Consider the following 25,126-nt stretch of genomic DNA (forward strand, 5'->3'; position numbering starts at 1 on the left):
ATATTGTTAAAGGACATACCATTTTTTAAGAAAAAATAAATATTCTACTTATGATCAATATACTCTATAACAGGAATTATCATGCTCTAAAACATGCTATAAAATTGTGTGATGAACAATTAAAAATGTTAAAAACAAGTTTTTTAAAATTTGAAATTCATTGTAAAATATTATTGTTTCTTCTCATAGCATTGGCTATATTTGTATTAATGAACTTTGTGGTGGCTTAATTTGGACAACTCCCAAAAATTGTGTACAAAATTGGGTAGTTCCTTAGTGGAGGGGTGGCTCCCTTTTGTGAGGCTAACAAAGACGCGATTGTTATTTTATGCCAAAATTGGCCAATTAAAAAAACACTTGATGGTATATGCGGTAAATAAACTGAAACCTCGAAGCTATGTTTACCATTAATCTTGCATGCAAATTAGAGTTAGGTTTTGTCATTGGATCTTTTGCACGCCGGGGGAAGGGGGAGGGGGGGCGCGCTTCGTGGAACGATCTCCATCATTAGTTATCTAACACAGTTGGCCATCTATCTTACTAATGTTGATAATTCCACAATAGATTGCTCCAATTTCCTATTCTTCTAGGTGAGTCATCCTTAGGTAGCTTTACATTTTTTTCTCCCTTGCTTTGCTTTAAGAACTCTATCATCCATCTCCAATGTGTAGGGGTATACCTATCTTCCATAAGTCTCAATCTATTTTCCAATTGGGTTTTCCATCGTGTTTTTTAAGGGTCGAGTATTAAATGCCTCACATATTCCAAATTTCTTATTTGGATCTATTTAGATTTGCCTTGAGGGCATGTGCCTCTTTTGTGAGGATGTATAATTAACATATGCACTAGGCTATGTCCATGTTTGCAAGGTAAGGGGCACTCAGGAGGGGCAACAAAGGAGTGGGGTAGCAAGTTGTTGAGGAGGGAGTGTTGAGGGTGTTGATTGTGGAGACAAAGGGGAGAAGTTGGGGGAGGGATATGACGTGAACGAGGAGGGCTACACAAGGGAGACACACGTGTTGTCCTTTGGTGGTGTGGGAGAGAGAGTTGTTAACCATTTGGTAGTGGGTGAATGAGGAGCCCTCCTGTTAACCTTAATTTGCAACACAATTCTAAGTTTGTACATGTGTTGGTGCTTGCAAGACTTGAACTAACTTCCCCAAACTTGAGGAGAGGCTTTGTTCTTTGGATGGTCCTAGTAATTTTCAAGGATATTGATTGGATTCTAATTTGGAGGGTTGAGAGGATTATTATAGAGCCTTTGAGAATGATGGTCAATTGAGAGGTTATAATGCTTAAGAGTACGATGCCTTAAGAGGTTGCTAATGCTTATGCTTCATTGTTAATAGCTTCTCCAATACCCTAAGTGAAGAATAATGATAGTTTTCCATCAGGGCCATAAATGACTACCCAACTCCTTCCCCCACAACTCCATGCTTGTTGCTCTAAAAAATGAGTGTGCGAGAATATTTTCTAATAATTAAAAAAAAAATGACATTTACATTAATGTTGTCATCCTTATTGAAAGAGTAAAGATTGGTGGTGACTTCTCTTTACTCTTTTTGCAAGGGCGAAGCAACAAGTAGTCTCCTTCCCATTGTTCATAATCCTTTCACCCCTTTAAACAATGTCAGTCTTTGTTTTTTTTTTGACAAGGACATAGTAGTTGATGTCTAATGAAGCCTCCATGGCTCACATGTTGTCTCTATTTCCCTAATACCCTTTTTGACCCCTCCATTCCTTATCCCCATTTACTTTTCTAAAGTTATTTTTAGAAAATATTAACATTTTAAAAACTAAGAAACCAAACTTCCAAACCCTTTTTTTAAACCCAAACAAATTTTTGATTAAAAAAACCTAACCCCCATCCCCCTTTTCCCCATTTCTTGACACCTTCCCCCAACTTGACCTTTTGTGTTCTCTCGTCCATCTTTTCTTACTCAATGTGTGAGAAAGGATATTTTTTCATACAAACAAAATGCTATAGAATTTTGTGAAACTAAAATACTCAACATGTAAAGAGGATGGTTTTGAAAGCCCTGGTGAGGGTGACATTTAAAGCCCCTGTGAAGAGAATACTTCACATGATTGCCATGCGGGAGAAATGTTTGGAGGAGGTGGCAGTGGTGGAGGAGCGTGCCAAAACTAACACCTATTGATTTGTAGGATTAGTATGGCAAATGCTTAGATCATTGGTAAGGGATAATCTAACCCAGTCCCCTCATGTTAAATGCTTGTCTAGGAGCGTAGTACAAGACTATCACAACTATTGGTTAAGTGCAGAGTGGTATTGGTCGATGATGGAGGGGTTGGTTTTTGCTACGATGGCGTCTGACAATATTTGCACTGATCTCATTTATGGTCGCCTGCATCCAGGAGAGAATGTGGGTTTCGATTGCAGTGCAACTCCTGACACCTGTCTTTGGTACAATCTTGCATGTGAGGATATGGGTTGGTTATATTATGATTTACAAGGGTCGCTACCTATACCTGTTGTACGACTCAACAACACCCCACGATAATTAATAGTAGAACTAATAAATAACTGGGACCCCTTTTAAAATTTAGGATAAAACCAAAAAATTCCAATAAAACAAGGTAATCTTAGCTTTATTATTCCAAAATCTTGATTGAATCAAGAGATTTCCCTTATCGGAACTCAAATATCGGAGCTTAAGCCTTTAAACATTGGCTTTTACTTTAAACTCTCTTCGGAAGTATTTTATCGGAGCTTTCCAACATGTCCCCTTAAGAAAAACTCTGATTAAAACATTCCCCAATCGAGTTTTCTAAGGTCTAAGCCTTAAAATAATAAAAGCACTATGTTTATGTTATAATAATAAAGGTCTGACCCTGCAAGACTGCCACGTAGCATATTAGGGTTTCCATATCGACGTTTTTATTTTGATGTCCATGTCCAAACCTCCAATCCTCTGATCTCCGATATCCCTTCCCACTACATTCTCCGATATGTGACCCCGCCAATACCATAGTGCTCATCTCCGATATTCGTCTCACCTCCGATCCTCGATCTTCGATATACTACCCGCCTCTCATTTCGCAACTATCATATCGGGATTTCCTAATCAACAGTAATCCTTTCAACTCCCCGATATGAAACTGCTGAAGCAAAACCTCCGATAATTCTTGCAGCCTGTAACTTTAAGCCTCTATGCGCTAAAGATAAACAATATCGCAAATTTTAATGATGCGACAATGTAATTTTTCCGATAAAGTTCTTCGATAAGTTGACGTGTAATGTAGCCCATGTGAATTCATGTTTTATCAATAAATGGCTAAATGTAGTGAATTTATGGTTTTCGATATAATAAATGTCCTCATTATTGCTAATGATTTCCTAAGATTTTACTCATAAAAGTCTTCGATTCATGTGTAATCAATTATTTTCTCTAAGTTATTCACTTTGAGTGTTAGTTGCTCCTCACTCTTGTGTTTCTCTTGGTAGGCCAGTCCCGATAAACATAATTAAGTAGAAATGTCTCAGTCAACTAAACCCAGAAGGAAACCTGTTGTTCAACAACAACCAATCGCTCCTCCCCCCGAGGCTGCAGAAATGCCTGCACTATTCTTCGATACCATGTGCACCTCGGACACCGAAAACTCTACCTGGGAGGCCATGTATAAGCTATTCGAAGATAAAGAGTCGAGGGTCACATAAAGAGTAGTCACAGTTGAAGATTCGCTCCCGGTTTCCGATACTGCATACAATGATGTGGCTAATTCTTTCCTCTATAAAATTGCTCCTCGACCGAACATCTTGCCTTACACAGATATGATCAGATGGGTCATCGACCATCTAAACATTGCAAACAGAAACTTTATGACCAAGAGGAACACGGTCATCGACTCTTTCACCAACAAAGATTTGTCTCAAATGTACCAACTACTGTCACCTCAAAAGAAATATGATAAGGACTTCATTGAGAAATTCATGAAGGAAAATCAGGATGAATATGAGGTCATCAAAGGATGGAGAAGAGATGCTAGCAAGCACAAGCGAGAGGACAAGGGTATGTACTCTATAGCTTCTCTTACCGGACCCTACTGTTATGCTGCCACCATGATGTGTAGATTATTTGGTTATGCTAATACCCATAAGTTTTTAGACCAATGGGTACCCCTGATTGATGCAACCTTTGATAGCTATGTTATGGATTGGGGGACTATTTTGTCTAATAATTTAAGTGTCCAAATCCTAGAATATAGGAAGAAGCACATTTTTTTTTCTTTAGACAAGTGCCTACGTAATGGATTCTATTTGCTTCACTTCTGATTTCCCATCCATGGGATGGAAATGGACCATACAAGATCCTATGCCTATCCACATCTATCATAGTATTCTCTGGGAGTCAAAATATCAACCCCATTTCTACAAAATTTGCCATGGCGTTGTGCTTCCGATCCACTAGCTTGTTTTTAATGAGAAATGCCCTAGAATCTCACCTGAAGCTAATAACGACCTCTTATCAATTGGAAGATGGTTTGGAGAGGAGTCCTTTACCTATGTTCGGGTTTTTGGCAGCCTTGCACACCCACATGTGTTTCCCCTATATATTCCCAACAAGCTCCTAGCCTGGGAAATAACCTATCAAACTGTGGGAAATGACCTATCTAAGGTCATGAAAGAAAATAAAAAGACAATGTGGTCTATCTTTCCCTTTCGTTTTGGTGTCTATTCCCTTGAGAATTTCAAGCATGCTACTAAGGAAATTGAGGAAATCCAGCTTATGAACTTTCCAACCATTCCAAATTGGCAGTTTGACCCCAATGATATTGCCAAGAATGTTACAACTCAGGCAAAGCTCAGGCAATTCACAAATGAGCCTGATAAGTTTGATGATCTGTTTGAGTCAACCTTCGATTATGAAAAGGTTGAGAAAGAGGCAGCAACGTAGTTCAGTCTCGAAGAATTGGTGCAGTTCAATCAATACAAGACTAAAAGGATTTCCCACTTGCCCATAGATTTGTTAAAATTTAATCAGCAGAGCACATAGTAGGACAACAGAGTGAGCGCATCACAGGTCTCAGATGTAGCTCATATAAAAGAGACAAAGGCTTCTTCTTATTCATAGGCAGAGGAAATTATAATTGATAAGAATCTAGAAGCGATTTGGGACCAGTTTGCCAAAGAATCTGACCCTAAAAATATGCAAACTCCATTCTAGATGAAGATCACAGAGACTCTTAAAATCACAAAGCAGACCTCGTTCACTATTGAGGCTTCCAAGGAACCTATGGACACTAATGATTTAGAGATCACACTAGTATTTACGACCTCTGAGGTCATTATGAAAGTAGAGGAGATTCCTCCTCCTGATGTATTCTACAGTCCGAAGCATAAGGCAATGGTCAGCAGAGAAAGGAAGAGGAGAAGAACTGAACACAACCAGGCTTTAGTCCCTGACAATGCCTCCTTTCAAGTACTTTGGAAAGATGCCCAAGTCATCCCTGTTGAAGATCTAGGAATACTATCACAATATGCAAGAGCTTATGCCAGTGCAACAATTGATAAAGCCTCATAGGTGCAACAACTCCTTAGGGAGAAGGATGAGAAAATAAGGCAGCTTGAACAGGGTTTGGAAAGTGAAAAGCAAGGAGTCGCTTAGCAATGGAAAGCTCAGCTTGCACATTTTCAAATTAGTTTTGATAACTTGAAGATTCAATATGAATCTGACATGAAGAGCCAAGATTCCCAAATATAGGAGCTGCAACACATAATTGAGCAATTGAAGGCCAATCTAGAAATAACAGAGTTCAAGAGGGAAGCAAGAGAGATGAACAATCTCCTTGCTCAACAACAGGTTGTATTTTGTCAAAAGTTGGCCATCATCCAAGACCTATTCCAATCAAGTGATTTACTTGTAAATCAACTGTCCGATCTGAGGACATATTGCAGAGAAGTCGAGGAAAAGATTTCTGACTTCATCGATTGGCAGGACAACTCCGAGGGCCGATCATCCGATCTCCCAAAATAGAAGAATCTTAGAAATACATTGTCTTTCAATAATGGGGGATTAGGCTCAAATATGTGGAGATGGCAATCTATAGTGCTAGGGACATATCAAACAACATCATTGAATCAATCAACGACAACCTACTGTAGGCTAATCTCATTTCGGATTGCCCTGAAGATACCTTCCCTGATGTAAAATTGCTAACAAGGACTTAGCAAGAATCATCAAAGAAGAAGGCAGAGGGAATAAAGGGCCTATAAAATATTGATTTGGAATTCCATTAGCATTTCCTAGTCAAACCTCATAGTCAATGGTTGATGCAGAGGTGTCTTGAAAATACAACCAGTCGTCTTCTTCCAACACTCAACGATGCGTTATTCACTGCTCGGATGTTCATTATTCCTCCCCATCCACCTGAATTGAAGCCGATGACAGACATATGCAAGCTTCGAAGAGAATGGAAAATCAGTCCTCCTCCCAGTCATGATTAAGTTGTTATAACAACACACTATTATTATCTTGTATTTTATTTTAAGTGTGGTTTGTTTAAACCACACTAACATTTTATGGAACTTTTCTATATTTGAGTTTTGATTTCAAACTATAAATCCCCTTCAATGTTATGAAGAAGGGGTTCTGAATTTTTGCAAGAAAGATTTTGGTTTGAACTACTATAGCTGAAAAGAAGTATTAATAGAAAGAAGAACCACTCCGATTTTACTTATGAGCAGAGTTAATGTGTATCAGGTACTACTATCTATATATTGATGCTATGTTTATGAGTTGAATTATTATTTTATTTCAAGTTTGTCATATATGTTATTGCATGCGATTGAACAATTATCACTATTGATGTGTTTTAATTGAAATATTTTAAGTATATAGATAAACAACGATATCTTATATGTGCAGTGAATTATATCAACTAATTTAATTAACTATTTAATTAAATTAGTTATCATTACTCGTTTTATATTCATGAATGATTTGATGATCTACATTATCTTTTTTTTCCCGTAGAAAAAGTCGCAATTTCTATTAATCATAAGAAATTACATTTTGTAGATGCTGTGCATATGCATACTGAGGCTGTTTGCCTCTCGGTAAAAACCAAAATAGACTTGTAATTGTTCCAAGCCACTAGAAAATACCAGATATTCTAGATTGTATTCATTCCTCTCATCAAACTGTTTGTCCACGCAGGGAGTTTGGAGAGGTATAAGATCAAAAAAGATAATCAGCATAGAGTTTTCATTGTTCAATCACCACTGTGCAGCTGTAGTTTGCTGCCCAAAATTTTACAAAAAATAATAATAGTTTTGTTTTTATCACCATAGTCCATATCAGTCTTTTAACCAGAAATAAGTAAAAGCATGTAACAAAATAACAGTAAAATTATGCATGTTGGGACCCCTTTCAATTGTGAGCTTCCCTTTGTGCCTGATCAACAAAGGGTCTATGATAGTGCTGAAAGTAGGTACCATCCCGATCTTCTTGTATTAACCAGGCCTCTTCTTGCCTCTGTGCTGCTTGTTTGGATAGGTAGTCCGCCCGAGTGTTGCGCTCCCTGTATATATGTCGACAGTCAAATGTTTCAAAAGCATTTGTTAGTCTGAGTGCCTCATCCAGGATGTGTCTCAAAGAGAATGCAGTGCAATTTGTTTTTCTTGTTAGCCAATTGCAAACAATCATGGAGTCACCAAATAGTTGTAATTTTGTGCATCCTTTCTCTAGTGCAAAGGATATGAGAAATTTTGCAGTGGAGGGTTCCGCATAATTGTTTGTGCCTCTGCCCAGGGGAATTTGGAGCGAGAAAGAATGGTTCTCACGCAGGAAAAGAATGCCCCCCCCCCCACAGCCATCCTCTTGGGCTGAGCCATCAAAATATGCCCAGGGGAAGGATTTGTCTGTGTTCAGGGGTAATGGATCGAGGGAGGGCCGAAGGAGGATCATCAGGAATGAGAGAAAAGTCTGCTAATATGTGGGCTATGGTGATCGGCCAGTGAGGGATTTTTTGGTCGAAAATTGCTCTGTTTCTTGCGATCCATATTGACCAACACATGAGGAGAGGTATGTTCCTGTCTTTTCCTGAGTGCTGTACCAGCCAGTTACCCCAAGCCTCAGCGATAGTCTGGCCTTGCCACAGGTGAAGGGAGGGGGAACGAGTAGAGAGGAGTGACCACAATTCAAGAATCACCGGACAGGTGAGAAATAAATGTTCTGTATCTTCCTCGCTACTTCTGCAGAGATGGCACCAGAAGGGGCCATAGAAGGACCTTTTGATCAGATTTGCCCCAGTAGGAATCTTGTTGGAGAGAATAGCCCACATGAGTAGCCGAGATCTGGGGGCGGCTTTTAGATGCCAGATTGATTTCCACCATGGCTGTGAGATGTCTGGCTGGTGATGTTGCATAAGCTGCAAATAACCTTCTTTAGGGGAGTATGTTCCTGATTTTGCATGGGCCCAGACAATCTCATCTTCTCCCTCCGATATTCTGATGTGAGCTTGTGAGAGAGCCTCAGTGTAAGAATCCCATTCTTGTCTCCATTGATCCAGAATGTGGAGATCGTGGGAAGACCTCCAAGCTTGATGGAGGAAACCAGAATTTTCTTGGTTAGCAATGTGGGCAATATATGTGACTCCATGATCCCTTAGATGTGTTAGAAGCCGCTCTGATAGTCTTTGCATGTTTCCACAACCAATCTAGGGGTCGACACCAATGCGGACAGAGTTTCCCTGCTTAATTCTCCATGTCAGTCCCTCCCTGATTAGAGGAAGAGAGTTTAGGACTGCTTTCCAGATGATGGAGTGATTACCTCTTCCCCTATGATCCCTTCGGATCCAGCTGAAGATACTTTCTGGCGCAATGTATTTTTCCCAGACAACTTTCTGCCAGAGGCTATTGGACGTGAGGAGTTTCCATCCCATTTTTGCAGCAAGAGCATTTGCAAAAAAAAACTAATCTCTTAATGCCCCATCCTCCCCATTTTTTTGGTTTAGCTATGGTGTCCCATTTAACCCAGGCAAAGAGATTTCCTTGATTTGATCCCTTCCATAAGAATCTACAGCAGATTTTTTGAAGCCTAGATAAGATCTCCCTTGGAATCCATGCCAGGGACATCCAGTATACCGGCGTTGCTTCCAGCACAGCTTTAATTAGAATGAGTCTGCCCGCCCTAGTAAGGTATCTGTTATACCAAACATTGATTCTTTTCTCCACCTTAGAGATTAACCAAATCCAATCTGCAATTCTGTAACCTCCATGTTTGATCCGGAAACCCAGGTATTTTAGCCCTTCCTCCATAGGGTGAAGTTGGAAAGGAAAGCGATTCCTGGTATAGATGACTTCTTGAGGAGAACAACTGATCGCTGATAGGGTAGATTTTTGAACATTTATTACCATCCCAGTAGCTTTCTGAAAGAGTTCAAAAACCAGATGTAAGGCCGATGAATCAGCCATACCTCCATTTAAGAATATCAGCACATCATCCATAAATAGGAGATGTGTGAGGAAACAGTTGTCTGTGATTTTGATTCCTTTTATTCGACCTCTTCTGTGTTCTGCAGCAATCAATCTACTTAGACCTTCCATGATGAGTAAAAAAAGAAGGGGAGATATGGGACAGCCTTGTCGGAGCCCTCTTTCAGCTGTGAAAAAAGGGGTGGGGGAGCCATTAAGAAGGACACTGAAAGATACATCAGAGATGTAGCACATGATTCTTTTGATGAAGAGGTAAGGGAAGCCCAGATGGGTGAGGAGCATTCTGATGTAAAGAAGATTTACCCTATCAAAGGCTTTTGAGAGGTCCACCTTTAGGATCATGCCTTTAATGTTTTTGCATTTCATAGAGTGGAGTAGTTCTTGAGCAGTACCAATAGCTTCATGGATCTGGCGCTTGTGGAGAAAAGCAAATTGTTCAGAGGATATGTTGGCCGAAAGGATGGGCTTAAGCCTGTTCGCTAGAATTTTGGCCAGGATCTTATAGAGACAATTGCAGAGCGAGATAGGCCTGAAGTCATTAAATGACACTGGCTTATCTGATTTTGGGATGAGTGCAATGAAGGTGGCTTTGATGCTTGAGGGGATAGATCCATTGCGGCAGCAGTGGTTTATGGCTTTGAGAATGTCATTTCCAATAAGCTCAAAAAAGGCTGAGAAGAATTCAATAGTCCAGCCATCGGGACCCGGGCTTTTGTCCTTTTGGAAGCATTTGATAGTGGCTTCCAGTTCCTCCAAAGAGATATCTTTAGTCAGCTCCTCCGCCTCATCCTCATCCACAAATCTTGGGAAAAGTTCTGCAACCCTCATTATTTCTAAGAGATTTGCTTGACCTGGAGCTTTGTATATATTCTTAAAATGTGAGGATGCAAGATATGCAAGTTCCCCTTGACTGCTGACCTGATGTCCTTGTTCATCTTTCAGTTCCCAAATAGTGTTGATCGCCTTTCGCCCATTTGCAAAACGGTGGAAAAATTTTGAGTTTTCATCCCCCTCCTTGAGCCATATGGCTCTGCTCCTGAGTCTCCATGAGTCCTCCCTATCTCTGAGTATCTGGGTTCTCCTTTTGATTAGGTCTTCATACAAAGTTTTCTGTTCAGGAGATATATAAGTTCCATCTGAATTTGCTTCAAGGGCCTCAATTGCTTGTTCTGCCTGAGAGAGAGTCTGATCATCCTGTTTCCTCTTTGATTTCGCCCATTCTCTAGATTTTCCTTTGATTTCAGTGAGGTTTCTAACCAAACCATTGGCTGGGTCCATATTCTCAGTGATTGGGTGAGCAATCCTGTAATCCGTTATCAATTTTAAGTATGATGGATCCCAAAGCCAAGTTGCATTGAATTTATACAGGGCATTTTGAGCTCGATGTCTTGCTTCTATTTCCAGGAAAATGGGCCTATGGTCCGAGATCCCACCACTTCCCACCCATTGACGAGCTCGAGGGAATTGGGAGCAGAGTCCTTCCTTCATGATGAATCGATCCAGCCTTCTCGCTAGGCTTTGATCCCCTGATCTGTTGTTCTTCCAAGTGTATTGGAGCTTTGCTGAAGGGAGATCAATCCAATGATGATCTTCAAGTAGCTGCCCAAAGTAATCAGAGAGGGGATCAATTTGAGCTAGATGTCCCCAGGATTCGGAGAACCCTATTGAGAAATTTAAATCTCCACCCAGAATGATGTTCTCAGCTTGAAGTATTGGGGGGTCAAGGAGATTTTGCCAGAATAGCTCTCTGCTTACACAGGGGCCATAGACATTTAATACTATGAGATTTTCCTCCAAGTCTCTCGAGTATATTTCTGCCCCTAGAAAACCCCCTCCACCCCAGATGTTTTTTAGCATAAGAGATTTATTCTTGAAGCCTATAGCTATGCCTCCTGATCGGCCTGAAACATCAATGGCTGAGAAAGTCCACCCAGGCAGCCATGAACCCAGAATGGAGGATGCAGTGTCTGCTTTGCATAAAGTTTCTTGTAAGAAGATAATGTCCACAGGGTTTGAGAGTAAGAGTCGCTTCAGGGCCATTTTTTTGTCCGGGCTGGCCAACTCTCTGCAATTGAAGGACAAAATAATCATGGAGGGGGATGGGGGAGGGTATCTTGCGCTCTAAGGGCCCTGGAAAGAGTTTTTTGCTTGCCAAGGAGGATGTCTTCCTCCGTTTGTTTCTAAGCGATCGATTTTGAGGAGGGTCGACCGCGCCCCTGCTTGGGCGAAAAGAGATGGGGATCCACCGGCATCCCAACGGAATCCGAGTTTTTCAGTTTAGTGGATGAGCGGGTAGGATATCGCAGAGACGAGTTTACAGAGGGGGACGGCGAGGGAAAGGAAGGGAGGGGGAAAGAGGGGGAGGAGGATGAAGAAGGATGGCCTGTATGTCCGGGAATGGGGCAAGTAACATACAGAGAGCCGAAAGGGAGGAGGGATGAACAGGGTACCTTGACCAGGTCCTGTGCAGACGGGGATGAGGGAGGAGGGAGCCTGATAGGGGGGGGGATGCCAGTCGAAGATAAACTCAATGATGCAAAATGAGAAATAGAGGCAGACGAAAAAGTGGACATACCCGAGGAGAAGACCGCTCCCTTTGCTGCCTTTGAACGTGTCAACGGAGGGGATGGAGGCCAGGGCGCTTTAGATGTCTGCTTCCTGCGGCGGGGAGCTTGGGGCGCTTCCACCGTATCCGAGTTGATGATGTTATCCGCTCTTGGGGCCACAGCAACCGGAGGGTCTGGCATCCCCTCAGAGGAGGGAAGATCCTGGCCTGTGGCAGTCTGCTGAGCCTTCTGAAGGAGGGGGCAGTCCCTGAATAGATGTCCCACCTGGTGACACCTTCTGCATCTGTAGGGTATGTCTTCATAGTCCAACTTCTGCTTCCTAGAAGTGGCTTTCCATTGTATAGTGATATGTTCAGGAACACCCCCCCTGGTATCCATGTGTACGAGAATCCTTGCAAAGGCCAAAGAGCTTGATGCGATATAGGACTTATCTGTTTCCATGAAGGTGCCAAGGGCATTCCCGATTCTTTTGAAGATATCTTCCGACCAGTACTGCACAGGTAAGCCCAGGAGCCGAACCCAAACTGGTCCAATGCCTAAAAGCTCCGTCTCCGGGTCGAAAAGGGGCGTCCACCATTTGAGGAGGACCGGGGCTTTCTCAAAATGCCAGAACGAGGAAAGAACCCAGCTCGTGTGGTCCGCTCTTGCAAATATGAGTGCAAACCATCCTCGCACAAAAGTCTGGATCGATGGAATCTCCGCTAGATATGGCCCCCAAATCTCAGTCGCCCACTGTTTTAATTTTGCAGCCGATGCATGTCTGCCGCTAATCCGACCCACCAGGACACAGTCCGCTAGATCCATGACGTCTCCCCATTGAATATCTTCTTCCAGCCGAAGGAAAACGTCCTCCGCAGTAGATTTGAAACAACGCTGCTTCTTGGCAGGGCGGGAGGACATACGGCCCAGATTTGCAGTGTCCTGGGAACCCACGGGGGGAGGAATGGGGGGAGGGGGGAGGGGGTTGGTCCCAAGAGAGGGGATGGCTTCAGGGAGGGGAGGGACCGCGTGGTAACTACCAGAGGGGGCAGAGGGACCCGAGGGAGGGTTTGAGATTGAGATGGGAGGGTTTGCTGACGAGAGGGAGGGGAGCTCCAGAGAGGTAATCGGGGGAGGGGGGTGGGAGGGAATGACCGGCGCTTGTGGGGAAGCACTAACCGGGGAAGATTGTAGACAATCCACCAGAAACCCCAGTGAAGCAGGAGAGGGGACCGCGAAAGAGTTCCAGGAGGAGGGTTCGCCAGGGTAGAGGGAGGTGGGGAGCGAAGGATCGATAGAGGGCGACAGATGCTCCAGACTAGCAGATAAGTGCCCGCTGTGTAAACCCCCTGAGGAGGCAAACATGGAGTGCCAGATGGAGCTTTCCGCCAGCGGGGACTCCGAATAATCAACTTCCTCCGAATCCATGGTGACAGCTGCAGTTCCTTCCTCGGAAAACAGGTAACCGCCTGAGAGAGAATGCCTCGAAACCAGGTAACCGCAGGACGTTGGCACCGACAGTGGAGTAACCGTTTGGGATGATACTATTGGAAGTCTTGCTGCGGGTCACGTTCTTCAGCGGCTGTGAAAACGACGCCTTCGAGCTGTCGGAAAGCAGAGTGGGGACTTCGATCCAAGAACAGGGAGTGCAGTAAAACCTGGGGGGAGTAAAAAACCTAGGTGAAAGAGCGTGAAAGCGAAGTGCTGCTGGGTAAAAAGAAATGGGTGAGTCATGGGGCGCGGGGGACCCGAGAGCAGGCGCGCGAGCCAATAGCGAAAAGGGTGATGGTACAGGGGAACAGGTGGGGGTTTACAGGGCCGTGGACCGGCCTGCAAACCCCATCAGAAGGGTTCATGGCCTTTCATGCAGAGCAAACCCTAGTTGCCGTCCAAGTTCATCTACAATGATCGATGATCTACATTATCATATTATAAGTGAGATATTTTTTAGGTCACATATATAGAAGACACGTTGTCTCGAGATAGATATTGCAAGGCTTTTAATTATATTTATTTTTGTTTTATCTACATCCATCAAGATTCACACCTATATATCTTTTTAAGGGAAACTGGTCCCATCAACCTAGTCGGAGCCACCATCCCAAACGGAAAAGGAGTTTCTCTAAGTTCCTGACTAGGTGGTTTTCCCCAATGTTGAGGTCGATATTTTTGAGCCTTCAACACTTCCATATAGTAGTTGCATGGGTAGCTTGATAGAGTGGTGGATTTGGAATTCAACGTGGGGTGGAAACCATGTTTATTGTTAACTAATATCTATTGGGTCTCTATACCACGTATATTTTCTCCTCGATGGTGATGACTCTTCTACTTTGATTCAGTTTTTGAACACTTTCTTTAAGGGATTTATTTTTGTAGAACGTGGATTATATTGTTGCAATGCCAAAATTTCGAGCCAGGGTCCATGCTTTTTGTGTTATTTCTGCACCACTCAGGTTCTGAGCCCGTGTTTGAGTTGGTGGCAGTATTCTCTACTCCGTCGCTTTAGGGTCTCAACCTAGTGGGGGTTTCCTTCTCATGCCCGATACTTGTCTGTGGAATATGGTACCCAGACAACTTTTCAATCTGGCTTTGAAAGTGTGATCTTAAGTACTTGCCCCTTCCTCCTGGATGGTTGCTTTGTGATTGAGTTGTCTTCGTCCCTCAAGTTGAAACAATGTTGTATTCCTATATCAGGACCTTCGGTTGTCACCTATGTGAGTAATTACCTAGGAAATGTTGTGTCTCGGCCTTACCCATCCTTTTGTGTCATTTTAACTCAAATTCAACTATGAATTTGGTTAAACGATGTCTCTTTGCACACCCGTCAACTATTTTACAAAACCCCTACTTTGCCCTATCTCGGGTGGGTGGATTTTTTTTGGTCTGGGGGATTTTCACTGGTTACCCATTGTTGTTTAACTCCTTTGGTAATTTTAACGCCTATAGTTTTTCAGTGGCGTCACCCTATACTGTAAAATTGCCTTAGATTCTTTAGTTGTCCAACCAACCCATTTTCTGCTGTCTGAATGGCTCCTTGACAATGAATTCTCAGTTGTCGAGGTGGTTCATCAAGTTCATCCTCACACCAATGTCGTTTATTTGGGTGGGAATTGGTGAGTAATTTATTTGATACAGTTCCTCCTGAGGCAAGGAGGGAAATTATCCTCCTTGAATCTAAGGAATTAAAAAATCAGGCTTATTTATTTGATATAGAAATCAGAGGTGCCTCTCTTAAATGGGCACTCGACCCGGATAAATTTCGAAAGGGAAAACTTCACTTCTTGCACTCTATCTCAGTGCACCAACAAATAGAAACTCTCATGTGTATGGTCCTCAAGGATATTTGCTACAACCCAAATGACGTCGTCGCTAGGCTTTCCAGGGTGGAGATATATGTTGTTTTAGACTCTAGCACTAAATCAGTAGAGGTCAATGATAATCTAGGTGTCATTAATGAGCTGCCACCCAATTCAGATACTCTAGCTCATCTTCCTTAGGATAATTCCTCACCCCTCTCCTCCATCATCATATTAGATTGACATGCTCAGAGCCATGATGGTACCAGGCATATCTGATTCTACGGTAGGTGGTTTTTCCAGTGGTGGAGGTGTTACAACCCTCCAGAATACCCTACATGCTCTCTTTCCAACAAGTTTTGAAGGTTGGATGTTTGTTCGACTCTGGTTTTGCTTTTTCTACTTTTAATATCAATGACTGCAAAGGGTCAGGGGCATGACAAATTCCGTTTCCCGATCTTTGTGAACTACATGGCAGGAGGGGGACCGATGCCTTTAAGGCCGGAAGCTCAAGCAAGACCAAGCACGAGGCCTGCATTGTGGTGTGTTATATGTCAGGTAGCAAGAAAACATGCCACAGATAACTGTCATTTGTTGCAAAAGTTCGTACAGAGACCGCAAAAACTGTTCTGCAACTTCTGTAGGTCGGTAGGGCATGATGAGTGCAAATGCAAAAGCTATGAATTGATGATGGATAGAACACCCGCCTATAGGGTTCAGGCAGAAACACGACCCCTAACCAGAGCGCGGGGATGGGGCGAATAGGATTTCAGGGGCGCAGACGAGGCCGAGGTGGAGGATTACTTGGTAGAGGATGAGGACAGCTAAACTGCTACAATTGCGGAGGATCAAGACACTATGTCCACGATTGCACTAACCCAATGCGTCCATCATGCAAGTATTGCACTCTCTTTGATCATGAGATGAAATACTGTCCTACACTGATAGCGAGAATATGCGACAAAGGGGCGCTACCACCTCAGCCGACTCAAAACCTGTAGATGATGAGGCTTGAGCCCTGCGAAGAGGATCCGAATGTGAATATTGTGCTTTGAAGTGGAATTGAAATAGGAGATGATAAGGGGAAACATCTCGAAGGCAACGCATGGGTTTGCAAACCTTTGACGAAGGAGGCTGAATTCGATTTGGAGCGCATACGTTAAATGTTCATGGAAGCAGATAAGAGCTTCGCTAAGGCCTCCACCCCGGAAGCAAGGATAAGCCTCATCAGGAGATGGACCGTTCTATGCTTACAACCTTCTTATAGACCTGCATGATGTTTCTACACGATAGCAGGGCTATGAAGGGATTACATGAGCTTATAAACAGATGCGCTTGAAACACTCTGGGTGAACTGTGCGTTGTACGAAAGATGGGTAAGCATAAAACAAGAACAGGATGAGAGATGAGGCTGACCGCGCAGATAGGAGAGTATGAAATGGATCAGGTTATTTTGGATCTGGGGTCAGACGCGAACGTCCTACCAAAGCAGACTTGGGAACAGATGGGAAGACCCGCGCTGCAGTGGTCTCCGATTCAGCTAAGGATGGTGAATCAACAGAAGATCATCCCCATGGGGCAGCTGCAAGGGGTGACTGTAGATATTGAAGGCGCAAGAGCGCTGGCTAACTTTGAAGTAATAGAAATTGTGGATGATAGAAACCCCTACCCTGCACACCTTGGCATTGATTGGGCTACCAATATGAACAGGGTAATCAACCTAAAGAAGCGAAAGATGATATTTGAAAAGAAATCACTCCGCGTAATAGTACCCCTAGATCCCGCTGAAGGATCGCGCTATATTGGACCAGTCCACGATTAAAATAGCGATGACGATCTAGACTGTATCTATAAGATAACATCGCAAGACCAATATTGGGTGAATCCAATAGCGGATGGATGAATTACATGGGATCGTGAGAGTTCCTGCACCTCAGACTCTGATGAAGAATTAGAGTGCTGGCAGAATCAGTTACATGAAGTAACCACACTGAGCTGTAACATGATGACCCAGTTGCTACACTATGTGTCGTTAGAGGTAAGCAATCTACCCACTTATGATGGCCTCAATGATGTAGATATATTTTTGGATGCATTTGAGAGGGAGGTACCAGAGAAGTAGCACTTCCAAGCTTTGGACTGGGCACTGCGCGCTACGCCCGCAAGATGGTGGGGTACGCACAAGGGTAGATTTGATGATTGGCGCGAGGGTAGAGGGATGATGGGAACACGCTTTGGGAAACCGAAGGTATGAATCATGGACAAATATGATGGATAGAATGACCCACGCGCGCACTTGGCTAAATGGGCTCAGGCTTATGGGGAGAAGCCCCAACCTGAATGGGTGCACTTGTTCTGTCATACCCTGGATGTCATCCTGATGAATTGGTACTTAGAAATGAAGCTCTGCCATGGTACAGGTGAATGGGATATTCTGCACGAGGGATTCATAATGACATTAAGCTTTAAGGACGGGTTTGACTGTACCGACAAGGCGCTGCAAGAAGTAAAAGCAACAATCTTTAGGATACCATAGGATCCTTTGGACTTGATTTAGCCTGATTGGACTACTCAGCTGAGTCACGTGTTGGAATGATTTAACGTAACTGCTGAAGAAGAAGATGAGGATCCATGAAAGATTAACATCCCTGAAACAAAAGGTCACTGCGAGGTTGAAGGACTACGGATTGAGAATCCTGATATAATTGTGCCACTGCAAACGAAATAGGTAAACGTTGATACTGAGGCAGAACCTAAATTCGTGAAGATTGGGGATTACTGAGATGACGCGACGGTGTATAAGGTCGTTGAATTGCTCCACGAATACCAAGATTTGTTCCCTACCAAGTTCACTGATCTAAAAGGAATAATAGGAGACTTGGGTGTTGTGAAGATCATGTTGAAGCTCGACGCGAAGCTAGTTAAGCAAAGACCTTACCATCTCAATCCAAAGTATAAGGAAAAGGTCTGCTTAGAGCTAGGTAAGATGCTCGTGGCAGGCATCATTGAGACCATAGAAGAATTTGATTGGGTATGCCCAATGGTGGTATAGGAGAAGAGGTAGAAGGATGAAATAAGGATATGCGTAGATCTCGGGAAGTTGAATGACACTTGTGTACATGATCCTTTCCCGAATCCGTTCACTGATGAGGTGTTGGACAATGTAGGTGGCCAGGAAGCATATTCCTTCACTAATGGGTTCTTTGGGTACCATCAGATCAAAATCGCGCCAGAAGATAGGAGCAAGGCGACCTTCGCGACTGAGTGGGGGTGTTTTTAGTACACTGCAATGCCTTTTGAATTCAAGAATGAGCCTACGATTTTTTTTTGCGCATAGTCGTTGTGGCATTCAAGGAATTTATTCATAAGTTCCTGGAAGTGTACTTTGATGACTGGACTATGTTTGGGCTGGTGAAACGCCATGTCGCCAGTTTATGCCTGATGTTAGATACTTGTTGAAGATACCAGATCACACTCAATCTGAAGAAGTTCCTGCTTTGTGTTCCTTTTGGGACCTTGTTGGGTCATGTGGTTTGTAGACAGGGATTGATGGTATATCCCGTGAAGATCACGGTGATACTTAACTTGAAAGCGGTGAGGAGTGTGAAATAGCTGCGCGCCACATTTTGACATACTGGATATTATAGAAATTTTATCGAAGGCTATGCCTAGATCACCGCACCTATGGAGAAGTTGTTGAAGAAGGATGTCACATTCTGCTGGAACGAGGACTGTAAGAGAAGCTTGGATGTATTGAAAGAAAAGATGGTCACCACACTGATTCTAGTCTTCCAGGATTGGGAGAAGGAGTTTCATGTGCATGTCGACGCGTCATGTATAATGCTGGGAGTAGTACTGACACAAGCTGGTGGAGGAGACTTGGACCATCCTATAGAATTTGCAAGCAGAAGGTTATCCAAGGCAGAGAAGAACTATTCCACCACTGAGCGCGAAGGGTTAGCCATGGTATACGCGCTCCAGATGTTTAGACACTACTTGATGGGTGGCCATTTTAAGATGTATATAGATCATTGCGCACCAAAATACCTGGTCAATAAGCTTGTGTTGGGGGGGAGAATCTGCAGGTGGTTGTTATTGTTTGAGGAGTATGATTTTGAAGTTATTGTGAAGCCTGAATGATTGAACGCGAGACCAGACGATTTGTCGCGCATCGAAACAGGGGAAGAGGCCGCTAATTTGGAAGAAGGATTGCCTGACATGCATCTATTTGTAGTGTGCATCGTGGATGGTCATTTTGAAGATATCATACACTTCCTAATGACAAGAATTGCCTCAAAAGGATACATCGTCCAGCAGAAGAAGGAGTTAGTGGTGCGCAGGAAAGATTTTTTTGTCATTGTCAAGCATTTGTAAAAAATGGGGTTCGACAAGATATTGCGACGATATGTACCAGAGTTTGAAAGGAGAATTTTCCTCACGAATGCTCATGGGGGTGCCATGGGAGGACATTATGCAAGGAGAGCAACCACGCAAAAGATTCTATGCGTAGGGTTGTGGTGGCCAACCCTCCATAAAGATTCAAAACCTTACTGCAAAGCATGTGATGTATGTCAAAGTACTTGCAGGCCATCGTGGAGGGATGAGCTACCTCTGAATCCACGGACGATGTTACAACCCTTTAAAAAATGGGCGATATATTTTGTGGGACCCATTCAGCCCCAAGGAAAGACGGGAGCAAGGTACATTATCACCGTGACGGAGTATATGACTCGATCGGCGGAGGCACAACCTGTAAAGGATTGTATAGGCATGACTACTGCAAAGTTCCTCTTTGAGTATGTATTGATGTGATTTGGCTATCCAAGGATTTTGATGAGTGATCGTAGTACGCACTTTTTGAATGAGACGATCAGCGCGCTGACGGAGGAATTTCAGGTATATCACCAGAAGAGCACGCCTTATCACCCACAGGCTAACGGGACGGTGGAAGCATTCAATAAAGTGCTGGAGAATGCACTGAGCAAGGTTTGCAACGCTCAACAAAGTGATTGGGACCTACGCATATCTGAAGTACTATGGGCCTATCGGACGACATGCAAGAAGTTGACTGGAAAAACACCCTTTAGGCTTGTCTATGGTGTTGAAGTGGTAATTCCCATGGAATATGTTGTGCCTAGTCTGCGTATAGCAGCACTCACGGGTATGACGGATTGCGGAGCCCTGGAAGAGAGGCTCGTGCAGCTGGCTGAGCTTGAGGAAGAAAAATTTATAGCTAGATTTCACCAACAGGTCCAAAAGCAGTGCGAAAAGGCATGGCACGATCGGAACATTAAGTTGCGCACCTTTAAGGTAAATGATATGGTTTTGTTATATGACAACAAGTTTGATAAATTTCCAGGGAAGTTTAGGATGCACTGGTTAGGGCCCTATGTCATTAAGGAGATTACCGATGGAGGAGCGGTTCAGTTGGTCAAATTGAATGGAGATCCCTTCCCAGGAAAGGTGAATGGCAGTCGCTTGAAGCCATACACTGGTGGTCCAGCCATGTGACTATATGAAGGTAGCATAGTCTTAGCGCTCCAGTAGCTGAAAGGAGGCGCAGGACTATAAAATACACTGCCTGGGTTGGGGAGCTGCGCGATTGGAGGATTGTGCAAAGTAAGGAAGTGTCATAGGGTTCACGGCAGCGTGAAGGGAGCTGTGCTACCCAGGGAGAAATTGCGCAAGTCATCTAGAAAGTGACCGTTAAAGTCACTGTTCATGATTTGACGGTAGAAATGCGGCCAAATGGAGCGGGTGGTCAACATTTAAGACGAAATTTATGGGTAAGATCCTTGAAAATCTATCGCCAATCCGGCATTAATGAACCAAATTTGGGGGGAACGGTCGGATTTGAAATCAAAATGTCCTATAAATTACAGGTGGGTGTCTAGAAAAAAACACTTGGCATTTCGAGAATTGAGTTGTTGAGCTCTCAAGCACACATGAATCACGAGCACTACGAACTTCTGATAGCTAGTTCAGTATTTGAGACATTGCCGAAGGAGACACTGGAGTTCTTGCAAAACATTATGTTGACACCTGCCACAGCTATAGATACTGAAGCAAAGGAGTTGGTTCCAGAAATTGAGATGGAGGCCAAAGAAGCTGCTCCTGAGGTTGCCGAAGTATTAGTAGAAGTCCCCAAATCACCAAGGACGCCGAGACCAAAGCTGACCCCAACCAAGGAGAGTGCGAAGCATAAGAAGGGCAAGAAACCGACGATACCAGTGCGTGCATCACCGAGAAGAAACCCACCGAAGCCTACCGCACAGGAGAAGGGAAAAGCCATCAATCTGGAGCAAAGGAGGAAGAAATCAAAGACATCCCGATGGATGATGAGTATGTGGGGAAAGATATGGAGGAAGTTGAAGCCCAGGGTGTTGACCCTATCACTCGGTTGCTTGAGTATGTCCCTTCGCACAAGGGAAAGACAAAGGTGCTGAAAGATATTGATGAAAGCAAGGTCCCCTTGCAAACCCCTCTCCTTCTGGATGAAATTGTTTTTGAAGGACCCCGCTTGGGGTGGGTTCCTTTGTTAAAACTTGAAGAATGGGACTTCGCCGACCACGAGAAGTTCCCACACTTGGCGACCAAGCAGCTGATGCATCGCATCATCGATATAACCACTGGAATGACCGCATTGGAGCCACAGAAGTGGCTCAGAGGAGTAGATAAGGCAGGGTTGCTCAACTTGCTATGGGTGCCGCACTACAACCGCACCTCGGTTACCATATTGGTCATCAAGCAACTACTATGATTGGTGCATGATGGGTGTCTGTGGCTGGAGGAGCCAATTGATCTGAAAATGGGGCACTAAAGACTTCTTGTCAACCTTACAAGAACCTCTCCCACTCCAAAGCTTATATATTCTCAAGACCTTATGATTAACCAATTGTGGAATTAAAAAGTGTTTGAAATAGGTGTATGCTTGTGTTTGTTTTTAGACTGTTCAAGTGCTTATGTACATTTGCTTATGCTGATATTTAAAGGCACATAACAGTGAATAACGCAGCAAACCAACAAACACATAAGAAAACAATATAATAAGGAGTTCACCCAAACCTCTTGGGCTACGTCTTCGTGAGCTCTAGTCAACTCAACTAGGCTCTCTGGGATTACGACATAAATTATTTTACAAGCTCCACGCTCAACTCCATTGGTTTACAACTAACCTATGGGTTTAGAATACCATCTTATCCCGTTGGCTATCCATACTCTGCAGACAGATCTAGGCTTCTATGGACTAGACTCCTTCAATCAACGCTCTGAGCTATCTTGAATTCTAGCTTGAACTAAATCCCTCAGAATTCTTTCACTGTCTCTGGAATACCTTCTTCTATCTTCACCACACTTTGGATACCAGAAACAACTAGATCATTTGATCTCTTTGCTGTTGTCTTGGATCTGGCTCTGGCTCTAGATCTTCGGCTCTGGCTCTGGCTCCTCGCTCTGTCTTTGGCTCCTCGCTCTGTCTTTGGCTCCTCGCTCTGGTTTCTCTAAGCTCTCTGGTTTTCGCTCGACTTCCAAGTGACTCCAAAAACTCCGCTTCTATCAATTGTGATCTTTGGCTTTTGTGAGGCATCCTTCCAACTCCACGACTTCCTATCTGTTTCTCTGTATGTGATCATTCCTCTGACTCTTTGACTGGCCCTCTGGTTTCTGGCTCTATGGCTCTATGAATTACAAAATTCCCGCTTGCAGCGTGGCACAATGATCAGGGACAGTTACAAAGGAATCAGGGCCTTTCTTTAGGCGAAAATCCAAAAACGGAACAAAATTCCAATACAAAAAAATATACCAGAAATACTCTATCGAGCGAAAAATCGAGACTTCAAATAGAATGCAATTGCATCTATAAACCTATCAGGTCCGCCATTCCATCACAAATTGCAATCGCATGGCATATCGACCAAAAAACCTAATACACATGAAATACAAAGAAATCCCGCATTGTCAGATTTCAAATATTATGAAATCGTGTCCATAATTTCCATCGGGTCTGCATTCTATCAGAATATCGCAATCGCTTAGGTGGAAGGTCAAAATCTCGATATACAGGAAATACAAAGAAAATCCGAATGAACCTGATTTCAAATTTTATGCATTCGCGCTTATAATTCCTGTCGGGTCGGCCCTTTATTGGCATATCGCAATCGCAAGTCACAATGTGCATTGGCCCTTTGTATTGGAGATCGCCGACTGCCGATAAAATCAAGACTATCCATTCTTTTTTCGATCCGACGGCTAATATCGCACATTGCATATCGCTATCCCATTGGCCCTTTGTATCGGGGATCATCAATCGCCGATCGTCGATCACTCCGATCGGATCTTGACCGTTGATCTGACTCCTCGATCTGATGATTGATATCGCATATGTAGTGGCCCTGGGGTTTTTTCCATATACCATGCACTGTGCCAACCTGATCTGCCGATCCGATCTTGCTTTATCGAAATCGGCTCCGCCTAGGTCCCGATATCGCATGCAGCCTACCTATGACCCGATATATTAGAGATCGCTAATCGAGGGAGTCCTTCTGCCTTTGGTCTAAGTCCTCCTTTTAACCCTCCGATGTGATTTTTCCTTAAAGAGCATTTTATGCCATTTTTCTAAGAATTTGCGTCATTTTCAAAGGACAATGGGCAATCTTCTTTCTGCGATAACTTCTTCATCCGAAGTCCATTTTAGCCCATTCAAATTGCAGTAGATTCAGAATGATGAGATCTATGCAATGGGACTATTTCCAAGAGCATTCCCTGGACTTTCATTTTCCTCTGTGAGGAACATTTTAGACTTTGAAGTCTATTCAAGATCCATTTTAGATCACCAATACCCATCACTAATAGATTGATCCACAAGATCACCCAGTTGCCTTTCATAGGAAAAAATCTGGCCATGATATTTGGTGGAAAAGGTGGTGAACAGGCCCTCGTGGAGGCCATGAAAGAAAAGTTTAAGTTGGTAAAGAAGCCACATGGATATGCCATATCCAGCATCTACGACCCTGCTGTAAAGGTGGTTACGCATATTCTAGCAGGGAAGGTGATGAGGTGCCGACACCTGTCGTCGCGCTAGCAGCCTAGTGCACCGAAGGAGTTCAGTTCAATTGGGAAGAATATCTCCGTGGTGAGTTCCTTGTGAGCTGCCGCGAAGCACAAGAGCTCAGCAAGACGTTCCACTACGCGTGGCTCTTACTGTCGATTGTGTTGGTAGCATGGGAGCTGCCAGAGGACAGTCAATTCCCTTCGGTCGCACTAGACCTACCAGAAGAAGTGAAGTACTCTTCTCTGTGGGTGACCAAGGATGCATAATGAATCAAGTACAACAATATCTTATGGATCTTGATGGAGATGAACATCCGCATGGCCATCAATCACAAACCGCGATTGTCACCTATGGTGTATGCCAACCTGTACGGCTACGCAGAGTTTAAAGCATATTTTCACCATGTGTCCCAGGGCGCAGAAGGACCCTGTGAAGAAATGGTATGAATTGCCTTACCTAGAAATTGATGACGCCATTGATGCAGTACTTGATTAATGGCCAGCAGAGTGGCGCACCACTACATACTTGGCGGTGGGAGGAAGAAATTCTGCCGCAAAGAGAAAGAAGGAGACCAAGCTTAAGATGACACAGCTGGCCGAAAAGAGGAAAAAGGAGGCCGATGACATGGCCCAGGCAGAGCGCGATGCCGCTCAACAGATGACCAAGCAAACAGGTGGAACAGAGCGGGGCATTGACAAAGGCGCGAGGTCGCCTTCACTTGAGACAGAGGAGGAGATGGATGAGCAGACAGAACAACACAACGCAGACCCATAGGCGA

At 43.7% G+C, this 25,126-nt stretch overlaps 1 protein-coding gene across 1 annotated transcript; it reads right to left on the reverse strand.

Annotated features, from left to right (window-relative positions):
* Positions 1–7,391: 7,391 nt before the first annotated feature.
* LOC149185288 (uncharacterized) lies at positions 7,392–12,924 on the reverse strand. Its single transcript, XM_089415610.1, has 3 exons — positions 12,033–12,924; positions 10,005–11,424; positions 7,392–7,542 (listed from the first exon to the last, which is right to left on the reverse strand). Exons 1-3 carry the CDS (start codon positions 12,922–12,924, stop codon positions 7,392–7,394), a joined length of 2,463 nt encoding a protein of 820 aa, XP_089271736.1.
* Between the last annotated feature and the right edge of the window lie 12,202 nt (positions 12,925–25,126).

Source organism: Pinus tabuliformis, chromosome 3_2 (assembly GCF_031772625.1).
Source record: "Pinus tabuliformis cultivar Carrire ecotype Pingquan chromosome 3_2, CPIR1, whole genome shotgun sequence".
NCBI classification, from domain to species: Eukaryota; Viridiplantae; Streptophyta; class Pinopsida; order Pinales; family Pinaceae; genus Pinus; species Pinus tabuliformis.

Coding starts and splice junctions, on each gene's coding strand:
- LOC149185288 (XM_089415610.1), bottom strand. CDS start 12,924: ATGTCCTCCCGCCCTGCCAAGAAGCAGCGTTGTTTCAAATCTACTGCG. Junction 11,425..12,032: donor GGGAGCGGTCTTCTCCTCGG/GTATGTCCACTT, acceptor TATGCAAAGCAG/ACACTGCATCCTCCATTCTG. Junction 7,543..10,004: donor CCAAAATCAGATAAGCCAGT/GTCATTTAATGA, acceptor ACATATATACAG/GGAGCGCAACACTCGGGCGG.